The following is a 16,276-nucleotide window of genomic DNA, read 5'->3' as shown; positions in this document are numbered from 1 at the left end:
CGCCATGTTGTAGTCAACATAAACCATATATTACATGCTAAATATTCCCTTACCTTTGATCTTCATCAGAATGCACTCCCAGAAATCCCAGGTCCCCAATGAAATGCTTGATTTGTTCGATAATGTCTGTTATTTATGTCCAATTAGCTACTTTTGTTAGCGCGTTTGGTACACCTATCCAAACGCTGGAGCTGGTCGAACATTTTTTCAGACAAAATCTTGAAAAAGTTATATTACAGGTTGAAGAAACATTTCAAACTAAGTACAGAATCAATCATTAGGATGTTTTTATCATAAATCTTCAATAAAGTTCCAACCGGAGAATTCCTTTGTGACTTGAGGAGGAACGGAATGCAGGAAGATATCATGCGGTATGCGCGTGACCTGGAACTGGCGCTCTGCCAGTAGTCTGACTCATTTCCCTCTCATTCAGTCCCACCACACAGTAGAAGCCTCATTCAAAATTCTATAGACAGTTGACATCTAGTGGAAGCCATGGAACGTGACTCTTCATTCATATCTCAAGGGGATTTCAATAGGGAATGGGTTGAATATATACCAACCTCAGATTTATCACTTCCTGTTTGGATTTGTTCTCAGGTTTTTTGCCTGCCATATAAGTTCTGTTATACTCACAGACATCATTCAAACAGTTGTAGAAACTTCAGAGTGTTTTCTATCCAATACTACTAATACTGCTAATATATTATTAGTATCTGGGACAGAGTAGCAGGCACCTTATTCATCCAAGCTATTCAATACTGCCCCCATGTCACCAAGAAGTTAAGAGTTGAAGTATAGCCAATTTGTCTGTATATTTTATAATTTCATGTAGGATATCATCAATACCGCAGGCCATTTTGGGTTGGAGGGTTTGTATTTTGTCCTGTAGTTCATTCAATGTAATTGGAGAATCCAGTGGGTTCTGGTAGTCTTTTAATATCTGATTCTAAGATTTGTAATTGCTCATGTACAGTTGAATTCGGAAGTTTACATACACTTAGGTTGGAGTCATTAACTCTATTTTCAACCTCCACAAATTTCTTGTTAACAAACTATAGTTTCTTCAAATCTGTTAGGACATCTACTTTGTGCATGACACAAGTCATTTTTCCAACTATTGTTAACAGACAGATTATTTCACTTATAATTCACTGTATCACAATTCTGGTGGGTCTGAAGTTTACATACACTGGGTTGACTGTGCCTTTAAACAGCTTGGAAAATTCCAGAAAATTATGGCATGGCTTTAGAAGCTTCTGATAGGCTAATTGACACGGTTTGAGGCAAATGGAGGTGTACCTGTGGATGTATTTCAAGGCCTACCTTCAAACTCAGTGCCTCTTTGCTTGCCATCTTGTAAAAATCAAAAGAAATCAGCCAAAACAAATTGTAGACCTCCAGAAGTCTGGTTGATCCTTGGGAGCAATTTCCAAACCCCTGAAGGTACCACGTTCATCTGTACAAACAATAGTATGCAGGTATAAACACCATGGGACCACGCAGCCGTCATACCGCTCAGGAAGGAGACGCCTTCTGTCTCCTGGAGAGGAATATACTTTGGTGCGAGAAGTGCAAATCAACCCAGAACAACCGCAAAGGATCCTGTGAAGATGCTGGAGGAAACGGGTACAAACGTATCTATATCCACAGTAAAACGAGTCCTATACCGACATAACCTGAAAGGCCGCCCAGCAAGGAAGAAGCCACTGCTCCAAAACCGCCATTAAAAAAACAGACTACGGTTTGCAACTGTACATGGGGACAAAGATCGTACTTTTTGGAGAAATGTCCTCTGGTCTGATGAAACAAAAATAGAACTGTTTGGCAATAATTACCATAGTTATGTTTGGAGGAAAAAGGGAGATGCTTGCAAGCCAAAGAACACCATCCCAACCATGAAGCACAGGGGTGGCAGCATCATGTTGTGGGGGTGCTTTGCTGCAGGAGGGACTGGTGCACTTCACAAAATAGATGTCATCATGAGGAAAGAAAATTATGTAGATATATTGAAGCAACATCTCAAGGCATCAGTCAGGAATTTAAAGCTTGGTCGCAAATGGGTCTTCCAAATGGGCAATGACCCCAAGCATATTTCCAAAGTTGTGGCAAAATGACGTAAGGACAACAAAGTTAATGTATTGGAGTGACCATCACAAATCCCTGACCTAAATTTGTGTGCAGATCTGAAAAAGCGTGTGCGATCAGGGAGGCCTGCAAACCTGACTCCGTTCCACCAGCTCTGTCACGAGGAATGGGCTAAAATTCACCCAACTTATTGTGGGAAGTTTGTGGAAGGCTTCCTGAAACGTTTGACACAATTTAAAGGCAATGCTACCAAATACGAATTGAGTGTATGTACATTTCTGACCCACTGGGAATGTGATGAAAGAATTAAAAGCTGAAATAAATAATTCTCTCCACTATTATTCTGACATTTCACATTCTTAAAATAAAATAAAATAAAATAACTGACCTAAGACAGGGTTTTACTAGTTAAATGTCAGAAAAACTGAGTTTAAATGTATTTGGCTAAGGTGTATGTAAACTCCGACTTCAACTGTATGTTTTTGCTATTTTTTTCTTTGTTATAGTACAAGTCCCTGGGCCTGGAAATGGTTGCTCTCCCCCTCTAGGATGGAGAAGCTGTAATCGTTAAAGTATGGGGATTCTATTGGGGGGATATAGGTAGCACACATTAGGACATTTTTCTCTGTTGAGATCATTTCCGTATTAATTTCTAGCCAGATGTAAAATGTTCCTATTTTGACTCATTTAAGAGAGTGGGTTAGGTCTGCCCTATAACAACTTGGCATATGCCATGAGTTTCTCCACTCTTTCATACCTGGTAGTTTGGTGGATGGGACTACCAGCTCTCTGGTAGTCCCATCCAAGATCTTTGTTTCTTGCCATTTGAGCCTGTAATCGAACCCACAAATGCTGATGCTCCAGATACTCAACTAGTCTAAATAAAGCCAGTTGTATTGCTTCTTTAAACAAAACAACAGTTTTCAGATGTGCTAACATAATTGCAAAAGGGTTTTCTAATGATCAATTAGCCTTTTAAAATGATAATCTTGGATTAGCTAACACAACGTGCCATTGGAACACAGGAGTGATGGTTGCTGATAATGAGCCTCTGTACGCCTATGTAGATATTCCATAAAAAATCAGCCATTTCCAGCTACAATAGTAATTTACAACATTAACAATGTCTACACTGTATTTCTGGTCAATTTGATGCTATTTTAATGGACAACAATTGTGCTTTTCTTCCAAAACCAAGGCCATTTCTAAGTGACCCCTGTCTTGTGAACGGTAGTGTACATGTTTCTGTGCTGTAGGAACTCCAACGGCTGGAGACCATCCTGTCTTTGTGTTCAGAGCTGGGGCGATCGGAGCAGGACAGGGAGAAGAGTGTTGGTTCTAGTCCAGGTACCGGTGCCGGTCTAGCCGATCTCCAAAAGATCAACCGGGAACTAGAGAAGCTCCAGGTCTCTGACGACAAAGAGCCAGTATCAGTCTTCTTCGACTTAACCGTTAACGGAAATGGTACCGCCTCGGAAAACAATTATTATGGTAATGACCAGGAGCGTCAGGTCGGACTGCGATGGAGCAGAGATCCCCGTGACAACAGGGCGGAATCACCCGTTGTCACTCTACGAAGCTCTGCCTCCTCGCCCACCCCGCATCTACCGAGGACCAATCAGGTGAGACTTCTTAACTTTCTCACTCTCTCTCTCCCCTTTCAGCCAAACTCCCGGTCTCTCTCTCCCTCCCGGTCTCTCTCTCCCTCCCTGTCTCTCTCTCACTCCTTTCAGCCAACCTCCCTGTCTCTCTCTCCCACTCCTTTCAGCCAACCTCCCTGTCTCTCTCTCCCTCTCCTTTCAGCCAACCTCCCTGTCTCTCCCTCTCTCCACTTTTAGCCAACCTCCCTGTCTCTCCCCATCTCCACTTTTAGCCAACCTCCCTCTCTCTCTCCATCTCCCTCCCTCTCTCTCTCCATCTCCCTCCCTCTCTCTCTCCATCTCCCTCCCTGTCTCTCTCTCTCTCTCTCTCCCCCTTTTCAGCCAACCTTCCTGTCTCTCTCTCTCCCCTTTCAGCCAACCTTCCTGTCTCTCTCTCTCTCTTCTTAATGTTGCTTCATGTAGCTTCTCATGGCTTAATAAGAGTTAAAGGAGAGAGAGATGTGAGTGGTGGAGAGAGAGATCCCCTCTCACCATAAAGTATTACAGAGGAAAACACACACTGACCTTGGCCACGTCTCAACACCTTCTACATTGCTTAGTTCTGTTGTGAAAACTCCTCTGGAATCTGACTTACTCTTATCATTTAGGATCCACATATTTTATCTACTCGCAAAAATGTCTGATCTTCTTAGACCTCCACAACAAGCTTTAGAGGTCAGGGTCGTTTGTTATAGTGTCTTCTATTTACCTCGTCAGAACCTGGAGGTGCTTTATACTGTATTTCAAGTTGGGTTTCTGTGCAGCTGTGAGAGGAGGTCACAAGAGATGTGAGTGTGTGGACAGCTAAATTCAACCCATGAAGCTATCACATTAACACCTAGAACATGTCTATGAACACAGTTGTGTTTTTGTGCCCTTGATCTGAATGACCTGTAGTTGGGTGCAGGCTTTTGTTCCTGCTCAGCACTAACACGCATTATTCAACTAATTATCAAGATCTAGTTCAACTGAATCAGGTTTGTTCTGGGCTGGGAACAGACAACAGCACCACCAATATCTCTCTAGGACCAGTGAATAAAGAACATAGCATAGATTCCATTGTGAGAGTGATGTCATCTTTAGGCGCTGGCGGAGGACGAGGGACGTCGGAGGAAGGAAGTGACCCTTGTGGAGGAGGAGAGGATCCAGGTGCTCAACAACATGGACAAGCTGGAACAGAAGATCAAAGAACTGGACAACCAGATGGACGAATCACTCAGAGAAGTAAGGAGGGATGGGGGAGGGACCGAGAGATATAGAGGGAGGGACACACTCACTCTCTCCATCCAGGTGGAGATGGACACACTCTCTCTCTCTCTCCATCCAGGTGGAGACGGACACACTCTCTCTCTCCATCCAGGTGGAGACGGACACACTCTCTCTCCATCCAGGTAGAGATACAGACAGACTCACTCTCTCTCTCTCCATCCAGGTAGAGATACAGACAGACTCACTCTCTCTCTCTCCATCCAGGTAGAGATACAGACAGACTCACTCTCTCTCTCTCCATCCAGGTAGAGATACAGACAGACTCACTCATCCAGGTAGAGATACAGACAGACTCACTCTCTCTCTCCATCCAGGTAGAGATCTCATCCAGGTCTCCATCCAGGTAGAGATACAGACAGACTCACTCTCTCTCTCTCCATCCAGGTAGAGATACAGACAGACTCACTCTCTCTCTCCATCCAGGTAGAGATACAGACAGACTCACTCTCTCTCTCTCCATCCAGGTAGAGATACAGACAGACTCACTCTCTCTCTCTCCATCCAGGTGGAGATGACAGACACTCTCTCTCTCTCTCTCCATCCAGGTGGAGATGGACACACTCTCTCTCCATCCAGGTGGAGATGAGATGGAGACAGACTCTCTCTCTCTCTCTCCATCCAGGTGGAGATCTCTCTCTCTCTCCACCAGACATGGACACACTCTCTCTCTCTCTCTCCATCCAGGTGGAGATGGACAGACTCTCTCTCCATCCAGGTGGAGATGGACACACAGACTCTCTCTCTCTCTCTCCATCCAGGTGGAGATGGACACACACTCTCTCTCTCTCCATCCAGGTGGAGATGGACACACACTCTCTCTCTCTCTCCATCCAGGTGGAGATGGACACACTCTCTCTCCATCCAGGTGGAGATGGACACACACTCTCTCTCTCTCTCTCCATCCAGGTGGAGATGGACACACACTCTCTCTCTCTCTCTCCATCCAGGTGGAGATGGACACACACTCTCTCTCTCTCTCCATCCAGGTGGAGATGGACACACACTCTCTCTCTCTCTCTCTCTCCATCCAGGTGGAGATGGACACACACTCTCTCTCTCTCTCCATCCAGGTGGAGATGGACACACACTCTCTCTCTCTCTCTCCATCCAGGTGGAGATGGACACACATCCAGGTGGAGATCTCTCTCTCTCTCTCCATCCAGGTGGAGATGGACACACTCTCTCTCTCTCTCTCTCCATCCAGGTGGAGATGGACACACACTCTCTCTCTCCATCCAGGTGGAGATGGACACACACTCTCTCTCTCTCTCTCTCTCCATCCAGGTGGAGATGGACACACACTCTCTCTCTCTCTCTCTCCATCCAGGTGGAGATGGACACACACTCTCTCCATCCAGGTGGAGATGGACACACACTCTCTCTCTCTCTCTCCATCCAGGTGGAGATGGACACACACTCTCTCTCTCTCTCCATCCAGGTGGAGATGGACACACACTCTCTCTCTCCTCCATCCAGGTGGAGATGGACACACACTCTCTCCTCTCCATCCAGGTGGAGATGGACACACTCTCTCTCTCTCCAGGTGGAGATGGACACACACTCCTCCATCCAGGTGGAGATGGACACACACTCTCTCTCTCTCTCTCCATCCATCCAGGTGGAGATGGACACACACTCTCTCTCTCTCCATCCAGGTGGAGATGGACAGGTGGAGATGGACACACACTCTCTCCATCCATCCAGGTGGAGATGGACACACACTCTCTCCATCCAGGTGGAGATGGACACACACTCTCTCTCTCTCCATCCAGGTGGAGATGGACACACATCTCTCTCTCTCTCTCTCCATCCAGGTGGAGATGGACACACACTCTCTCCATCCAGGTGGAGATGGACACACTCTCTCTCTCTCTCCATCCAGGTGGAGATGGACACACACTCTCTCTCTCTCCATCCAGGTGGAGATGGACACACACTCTCTCTCTCTCTCCCATCCAGGTGGAGATGGACACACACTCTCTCCATCCAGGTGGAGATGGACACACACTCTCTCTCTCTCTCTCCATCCAGGTGGAGATGGACACACACTCTCTCTCTCTCTCTCCATCCAGGTGGAGATGGACACACACTCTCTCCATCCAGGTGGAGATGGACACACACTCTCTCTCTCTCTCCATCCAGGTGGAGATGGACACACACTCTCTCTCTCTCTCTCCATCCAGGTGGAGATGGACACACACTCTCTCTCTCTCTCCATCCAGGTGGAGATGGACACACACTCTCTCTCTCTCTCTCCATCCAGGTGGAGATGGACACACACTCTCTCCATCCAGGTGGAGATGGACACACACTCTCTCCATCCAGGTGGAGATGGACACACACTCTCTCCATCCAGGTGGAGATGGACACACACTCTCTCCATCCAGGTGGAGATGGACACACACTCTCTCCATCCAGGTGGAGATGGACACACACTCTCTCCATCCAGGTGGAGATGGACACACACTCTCTCCATCCAGGTGGAGATGGACACACACTCTCTCCATCCAGGTGGAGATGGACACACACTCTCTCCATCCAGGTGGAGATGGACACACACTCTCTCCATCCAGGTGGAGATGGACACACACTCTCTCCATCCAGGTGGAGATGGACACACTCTCTCTCCATCCAGGTGGAGATGGACACACTCTCTCTCTCTCTCCATCCAGGTGGAGATGGACACACTCTCTCTCTCTCTCCATCCAGGTGGAGATGGACACACTCTCTCTCTCTCTCCATCCAGGTGGAGATGGACACACACTCTCTCCATCCAGGTGGAGATGGACACACTCTCTCTCTCTCTCTCTCTCCATCCAGGTGGAGATGGACACACTCTCTCTCCATCCAGGTGGAGATGGACACACTCTCTCTCTCTCTCTCTCTCCATCCAGGTGGAGATGGACACACTCTCTCTCTCTCTCCATCCAGGTGGAGATACAGACAGACTCACTCTCTCTCTCTCCAGGTAGAGATACAGACAGACTCACTCTCTCTCTCTCCAGGTAGAGATACAGACAGACTCACTCTCTCTCCATCCAGGTAGAGATACAGACAGACTCACTCTCTCTCTCTCCATCCAGGTAGAGATACAGACAGACTCACTCTCTCTCTCTCCATCCAGGTGGAGATGGAGGGTGCCCTGGTGCAGGCTGAGCAGGATGCAGAGCTATCAGCTCTGCAGCAGGAGAGCGATGCTGTGGAGACACTCAACACCAAGATGGCCGACATGGAACAACAGGCACCGGACCAGAAGCCACAGGTGTGTGTCTGTTGTCACACTGAGTCAACTGGGTTCACTAGGAGCAACTCAACATAAGTGAGGGAGAGAGTGACTATGTGTGGGTGTGTACGTGCTGTTACATGGAGTTTGTAAGAGTTTGTGGTGTCATAAGCACTGTGTGGATGCAGTGGTGGAAAAGTACCCAATTGTAATTCTTGAGTAAAAGTAAAGATGCCTTAATAGAAAAGTGAAAGTGAAAGTCACCCAGTAAAATACTACTTGAGTGAAACTCTAAAATGATTTGGTTTTACATATACTGAAGTATCAAAAGTAAAAGTATAAAAAATTACATTTTTAAATGTACAGATATCAATCATAAATCTACAAACGAAGCATAATCTACAAACAAAGCATGTGTTTAGTCAATCCGCCAGATCAGAGGCAGTAGGGATGACCAGGGATGTTCTGTGTTTAGTGAGTCCTCCAGATCAGAGACTGTAGGGATGACCAGGGATGTTCTGTGTTTAGTGAGTCCACCAGACCAGAGGCAGTAGAGATGACCAGGGATGTTCTGTGTTTAGTGAGTCCTCCAGATCAGAGGCAGTAGGGATGACCAGGGATGTTCTGTGTTTAGTGAGTCCTCCAGATCATAGACCGTAGGGATGACCAGGGATGTTCTGTGTTTAGTGAGTCCTCCAGATCAGAGACCGTAGGGATGACCAGGGATGTTCTGTGTTTAGTGAGTCCTCCAGATCAGAGACAGTAGGGATGACCAGGGATGTTCTGTGTTTAGTGAGTCTGCCAGACCAGAGGCAGTAGGGATGACCAGGGATGTTCTGTGTTTAGTGAGTCCTCCAGACCAGAGGCAGTAGGGATGACCAGGGATGTTCTGTGTTTAGTGAGTCCTCCAGATCATCAGGGCAGTAGGGATGACCAGGGATGTTCTGTGTTTAGTGAGTCTGCCAGACCAGAGGCAGTAGGGATGACCAGGGATGTTCTGTGTTTAGTGAGTCCTCCAGATCAGAGGCAGTAGGGATGACCAGGGATGTTCTGTGTTTAGTGAGTCCACCAGATCAGAGGCAGTAGGGATGACCAGGGATGTTCTGTGTTTAGTGAGTCTGCCAGACCAGAGGCAGTAGGGATGACCAGGGATGTTCTGTGTTTAGTGAGTCCTCCAGATCAGAGGCAGTAGGGATGACCAGGGATGTTCTGTGTTTAGTGAGTCCACCAGATCAGAGGCAGTAAAAATATTTAATGTACTACCTAAGTACATTACACCACTGTGTGCATGATATGTAATGTGAGCCACATATTCTCAAGCTAAACACATATACAGTACACTGATTGGCATGTGACTAGATGACTTGCTATGTGTAAATCCCCATCATGCTGTCTCCGGTCCAAATATACAGCTGTTAATTCACAACAGGGTCATGTGGTTTGGTAAGAAGAATGCCCCTCTCCCCTCAGGTGTGATTACTACCTCTGAGGGTTTAGAGCTTGAGGTACTCACCTCATACAAGTACTTGGGAGTATTGCTAGACAGAACACTGTCCTTCTCTCAGCACATATCAAAGCTGCAGGCTAAAGTTAAATCTAGACTTGGTTTCCTCTATCGTAAATTGCTCCTCTTTCACCCCAACTGCCAATCTAACCTTGATTCAGATGACCATCCTACCCATGCTAGACGTAATTTATAGATTGGCAGGTAAGGCTGCTCTCGAGTGGCTAGATGTTCTTTACCATTCGGCCATCAGATGTTCCACCAATGCTCCTTATAGGACACATCACTGCACTCTGTACTCCTCTGTAAACTGGTCATCTCTGTATACCTGTCGCAAGACCCACTGGTTGATGCTTATTTATAAAACCCTCTTAGGCCTCACTCCCTCCTATCTGAGATATCTACTGCACCCGTCATCCTCCACATACAACACCCATTCTGCCAGTCACATTCTGTTAAAGGTCCCCAAAGCACACACATCCCTGGGTGCTCCTCTTTTCAGTTCGCTGCAGCTTGCGACTGGAACTAGCTGCAACAAACACTCAAACGGGACAGTTTTATTTACTCAATCATGGACACTGATAGTTGTGGCTGCTTTGCGTGATGTATTGTTGTCTCTACCTTCTTGCCCTTTGTGCTGTTGTCGGTGCCCAATAATCTTTGTACCATGTTGTGTTGCTACCATGCTGTGTTGTCATGTGTTGCTGCCTTGCTATGTTGTCTTAGGTCTCTCTTTATGTAATGTTGTCTCTTGTTGTGATGTGTGTGTTGTCCTATATTTATACGTAATTTATTTTTTATTATAATTTAAAACAATCCATGCCCCCTGTCCCTTCAGGATGCCTTTTGGTACGCTGTCATTATAAATAAGAATATGTTCTTAACGGACTTGCCTAGTTAAATAAAAATAAGTAGCGTTCACTGCCCTGTCTTATCACACACACATACACAGGGGTGTGTTAAAGTGAGGATCGACTAAAGGATCAATGACAAGAGAATGAGGTGGGGTTGGATAGATGGTAGAAAGTGTGTGTGTGTGTATGCACCCTCTCTGGGTTGTGTTCAGGCCTGTTCCGGAGACTTCCATTAACCCTACAGCTGGCAGATAAATGAGAATGGAGACGGAGGGAGAATGAGGGGAGACCGGAGGGAGAATGAGGGAGACCGGAGGGGGAATGAGGGGAGACCGGAGGGGAATGAGGGGAGACCGGAGGGGGAATGAGGGGAGACCGGAGGGGGAATGAGGGGAGACCGGAGGGGGATGAGGGGAGACCGGAGGGGGATGAGGGGAGACCGGAGGGGGAATGAGGGGAGACCGGAGGGGGATGAGGGGAGACCGGAGGGGGAATGAGGGGAGACCGGAGGGGGAATGAGGGGAGACCGGAGGGGGAATGAGGGGAGACCGGAGGGGGAATGAGGGGAGACCGGAGGGAGAATGAGGGGAGACCGGAGGGAGAATGAGGGGAGACCGGAGGGGGAATGAGGGGAGACCGGAGGGAGAATGAGGGGAGACCGGAGGGAGAATGAGGGGAGACCGGAGGGAGAATGAGAGGGAGTCTAGCCTGTTTCTGCCGTGTCGGGTCAGCTAGCCTGTTTCTGCCGTGTCGGGTCAGCTAGCCTGTTTCTGCCGTGTCTGGTCAGCTAGCCTGTTTCTGCCGTGTCGGGTCAGCTAGCCTGTTTCTGCCGTGTCGGGTCAGCTAGCCTGTTTCTGCCGTGTCGGGTCAGCTAGCCTGTTTCTGCCGTGTCGGGTCAGCTAGCCTGTTTCTGCCGTGTCGGGTCAGCTAGCCTGTTTCTGCCGTGTCGGGTCAGCTAGCCTGTTTCTGCCGTGTCGGGTCACCCCCAACCAACCATTGTATCGGTCCTCCTGGTACATTTACATTTACATTTAAGTCATATAGCAGACGCTCTTATCCAGAGCGACTTACAAATTGGTGCATTCACCTTATGACATCCAGTGGGACAGTCACTTAACAATAGTGCATCTAAAACTTAGGGGGTGGGGTGAGAGGGATTACTTAACCTATCCTAGGTATTCCTTAAAGAGGTGGGGTTTCAGGTGTCTCCGGAAGGTGGTGATTGACTCCGCTGTCCTGTCGTCGTGAGGGAGTTTGTTCCACCATTGGGGGGCCAGGGCAGCGAACAGTTTTGACTGGGCTGAGCGGGAGCTGTACTTCCTCAGTGGTAGGGAGGCGAGCAGGCCAGAGGTGGATGAACGCAGTGCCCTTGTTTGGGTGTAGGGCCTGATCAGAGCCTGGAGGTACTGAGGTGCCGTTCCCCTCACAGCTCCGTAGGCAAGCACCATGGTCTTGTAGCGGATGCGAGCTTCAACTGGAAGCCAGTGGAGAGAACGGAGGAGCGGGGTGACGTGAGAGAACTTGGGAAGGTTGAACACCAGACGGGCTGCGGCGTTCTGGATGAGTTGAAGGGTTTAATGGCACAGGCAGGGAGCCCAGCCAACAGCGAGTTGCAGTAATCCAGACGGGAGATGACAAGTGCCTGGATTAGGACCTGCGCCGCTTCCTGTGTGAGGCAGGGTCGTACTCTGCGGATGTTGTAGAGCATGAACCTACAGGAACGGGCCACCGCCTTGATGTTAGTTGAGAACGACAGGGTTCTTGGCGCTCTGGGAGGAGGACACAATGGAGTTGTCAACCGTGATGGCGAGATCATGGAACGGGCAGTCCTTCCCCGGGAGGAAGAGCAGCTCCGTCTTGCCGAGGTTCAGCTTGAGGTGGTGATCCGTCATCCACACTGATATGTCTGCCAGACATGCAGAGATGCGATTCGCCACCTGGTCATCAGAAGGGGGAAAGGAGAAGATTAATTGTGTGTCGTCTGCATAGCAATGATAAGAGAGACCATGTGAGGTTATGACAGAGCCAAGTGACTTGGTGTATAGCGAGAATAGGAGAGGGCCAAGAACAGAGCCCTGGGGGACACCAGTGGTGAGAGCGCGTGGTGAGGAGACAGATTCTCGCCACGCCACCTGGTAGGAGCGACCTGTCAGGTAGGACGCAATCCAAGCGTGGGCCGCGCCGGAGATGCCCAACTCGGAGAGGGTGGAGAGGAGGATCTGATGGTTCACAGTATCGAAGGCAGCCGATAGATCAAGAAGGATGAGAGCAGAGGAGAGAGAGTTAGCTTTAGCAGTGCGGAGCGCCTCCGTGATACAGAGGAGAGCAGTCTCAGTTGAATGACTAGTCTTGAAACCTGACTGATTTGGATCAAGAAGGTCATTCAGAGAGAGATAGCGGGAGAGCTGGCCAAGGACGGCACGTTCAAGAGTTTTGGAGAGAAAAGAAAGAAGGGATACTGGTCTGTAATTGTTGACATCGGAGGGATCGAGTGTAGGTTTTTTCAGAAGGGGTGCAACTCTCGCTCTCTTGAAGACGGAAGGGACGTAGCCAATGACCAGGGATTTCGGTCAGGGATGAGTTGATGAGCGAGGTGAGGTAAGGGAGAAGGTCTCCGGAAATGGTCTGGAGAAGAGAGGAGGGGATAGGGTCAAGCGGGCAGGTTGTTGGGCGGCCGGCCGTCACAAGACGCGAGATTTCATCTGGAGAGAGAGGGGAGAAAGAGGTCAGAGCACAGGGTAGGGCAGTGTGAGCAGAACCAGCGGTGTAGTTTGACTTAGCAAACGAGGATCAGATGTCGTCGACCTTCTTTTCAAAATGGTTGACGAAGTCATCTGCAGAGAGGGAGGAGGGGGGAGGGGGCGGAGGATTCAGGAGGGAGGAGAAGGTGGCAAAGAGCTTCCTAGGGTTAGAGGCAGATGCTTGGAATTTAGCGTGGTAGAAAGTGGCTTTAGCAGCAGAGACAGAGGAGGAAAATGTAGAGAGGAGGGAGTGAAAGGATGCCAGGTCCGCAGGGAGGCGAGTTTTCCTCCATTTCCGCTCGGCTGCCCGGAGCCCTGTTCTGTGGGATGACCAGGGATGTTCTGAGCTCGCAATGAGTCATCGAGCCACGGAGCGGGAGGGGAGGACCGAGCCGGCCTGGAGGATAGGGGACATAGAGAGTCAAGGGATGCAGAGAGGGAGGAGAGGAGGGTTGAGGAGGCAGAATCAGGAGATAGGTGGGAGAAGGTTTGAGCGGAGGGAAGAGATGATGAGATGATGAGAGTAGCGGGGGAGAGAGAGCGAAGGTTGGGACGGCGCGATACCATCCGAGTAGGGGCAGTGTGGGAGGTGTTGGATGAGAGCGAGAGGGAAAAGGATACAAGGCAGTGGTCGGAGACTTGGAGGGGAGTTGCAGTGAGGTTAGTGGAAGAACAGCATCTAGTAAAGATGAGGTCGAGCGTATTGCCTGCCTTGTGAGTAGGGGGGGAAGGTGAGAGGGTGAGGTCAAAAGAGGAGAGGAGTGGAAAGAAGGAGGCAGAGAGGAAAGAGTCAAAGGTAGACGTGGGGAGGTTAAAGTCGCCCAGAACTGTGAGAGGTGAGCCGTCCTCAGGAAAGGAGCTTATCAAGGCATCAAGCTCATTGATGAACTCTCCGAGGGAACCTGGAGGGCGATAAATGATAAGGATGTTAAGCTTGAAAGGGCTAGTAACTGTGACAGCATGGAATTCAAAGGAGGCGATAGACAGATGGGTAAGGGGAGAAAGAGAGAATGACCACTTGGGAGAGATGAGGATCCCGGTGCCACCACCCCGCTGACCAGACGCTCTCGGGGTGTGCGAGAACACGTGGGCGGACGAAGAGAGAGCAGTAGGAGTAGCAGTGTTGTCTGTGGTGATCCATGTTTCCGTCAGTGCCAAGAAGTCGAGGGACTGGAGGGAGGCATAGGCTGAGATGAACTCTGCCTTGTTGACCGCAGATTGGCAGTTCCAGAGGCTACCGGAGACCTGGAACTCCACGTGGGTCGTGCGCGCTGGGACCACCAGAGTAGGGTGGCGCGGCCACGCGGTGAGGAGCGTTTGTATGGTCTGTGCAGAGAGGAGAGAACAGGGATAAACAGACACATAGTTGACAGGCTACAGAAGAGGCTACGCTAATGCAAAGGAGATTGGAATGACAAGTGGACTACACGTCTCGAATGTTCAGAAAGTTAAGCTACGTAGCAAGAATCTTATTGACTAAAATGATTAAAATGATACAGTACTGCTGAAGTAGGCCAGCTGGCAGTGGGTGCGTTGTTGACACTACACTAATCAAGTCGTTCCGTTGAGTGTAATAGTTTCTGCAGTGTTGCTATTCGGGGGCTAGCAGGCTAGCTAGCAGTGTTGTTTACGTTACGTTGCGTTAAAAGAACGACAATAGATGGCTAGCGAACCTAGAAAATCGCTCTAGACTACACAATTATCTTTGATACAAAGACGGCTATGTAGCTAGCTAAGTAGCTAGCTACGATCAAACAAATCAAACCGTTGTACTGTAATGAAATGAAGTGAAAATGTGATACAACCTGTGAATGCGACCGGTAGTTGAGTTCTATACAGAAGACGTTGGCTAGCGTTGGCTAGCTGTTGGCTAGCTAGCAGAGTCACCTACGTTAAGGACGACAAATAGCTGGCTAGCTAACCTCGGTAAATTAAGATAATCACTCTAAGACTACACACTCTAAACCTAAACAACACAATTATCTTGGATACGATGATACGATGATACGAAGACAGCAAAGACAGCTATGTAGGTAGCTAACACTAAACTAATCAAGTCGTTCAGTTGAGTGTAATAGTTTCTCCAGTGCAGCTAATCAGTGGACGTTAGCTAGCTGGCTAGTGAAGACTACGTTAGGACGGCGAAATACGATAATTACGCAATTATCTTTGATACAAAGACGGCTATGTAGCTAGCTGAGAAGAAATTGCTAAGATAAGACAAATCAAACCGTTGTGATATAATGAAATATAATGAAAAAGTTATACTACCCGTTGGAGCGACGTGCAGATGCGACCACTCGCTCCAACCGGAACCGGAAAGTGGTCTTCCCTGTCCTCTAGTCCATCCCTCCATCCAGCTCTCCAGATCACTGTAACACTGTATTAACTCTGCTTTCCTTCTCCCACAAACGCTGTATCCTGCCCTCTCTGTCCTGTGTGTTTGTACCTAGGCGTATGCGCATGCTTGTCATTCATCTGTGTGTGTGTGTATTGTTTGTGTGTGCTTGTCGTTCGTCTGTGTGTCCTCCACTGTGTGTGTGTGCTTATGAGTATGCCAGGTGTGTGTCTCTACAGACTGAGAGGACGAGTGTAGAGCAGCTGTCTCAGGGTGAGTGTCTCTACAGACTGAGAGGACGAGTGTAGAGCAGCTGTCTCAGGGTGAGTGTCTCTACAGACTGAGAGGACTAGGGTAGAGCGGCTGTCTCAGGGTGAGTGTCTCTACAGACTGAGAGGACTAGGGTAGAGCAGCTGTCTCAGGGTGGGTGTCTCTACAGACTGAGAGGACTAGTGTAGAGCAGCTGTCTCAGGGTGGGTGTCTCTACAGACTGAGAGGACTAGGGTAGAGCAGCTGTCTCAGGGTGAGTGTCTCTACAGACTGAGAGGACTAGGGTAGAGCAGCTGTCTCAGGGTTTGTGTGAGCTGGGTCAGTACACACACTCTTGCTGCTAAAATTA

At 48.7% G+C, this 16,276-nt stretch overlaps 1 protein-coding gene across 1 annotated transcript in view; it reads left to right on the top strand.

The window, feature by feature from the left end:
* Window positions 1–16,276, top strand: part of LOC124039470 (pleckstrin homology-like domain family B member 2) — a gene marked incomplete at its 5' end in the record, with an annotated part of 45,588 nt that overhangs the window by 12,511 nt on the left and 16,801 nt on the right. The window contains 3 exon segments of the mRNA XM_046355471.1: window positions 3,345–3,710; window positions 4,812–4,952; window positions 8,122–8,259. Of these exon segments, the coding sequence (XP_046211427.1) occupies window positions 3,345–3,710; window positions 4,812–4,952; window positions 8,122–8,259 (645 nt within the window).

Source organism: Oncorhynchus gorbuscha, linkage group LG07 (genome assembly GCF_021184085.1).
Source record: "Oncorhynchus gorbuscha isolate QuinsamMale2020 ecotype Even-year linkage group LG07, OgorEven_v1.0, whole genome shotgun sequence".
Classification (NCBI taxonomy): domain Eukaryota; kingdom Metazoa; phylum Chordata; class Actinopteri; order Salmoniformes; family Salmonidae; genus Oncorhynchus; species Oncorhynchus gorbuscha.
Note: the sequence above shows the minus strand (reverse complement) of the source record. Positions and strands in the feature narration are given on the sequence as shown.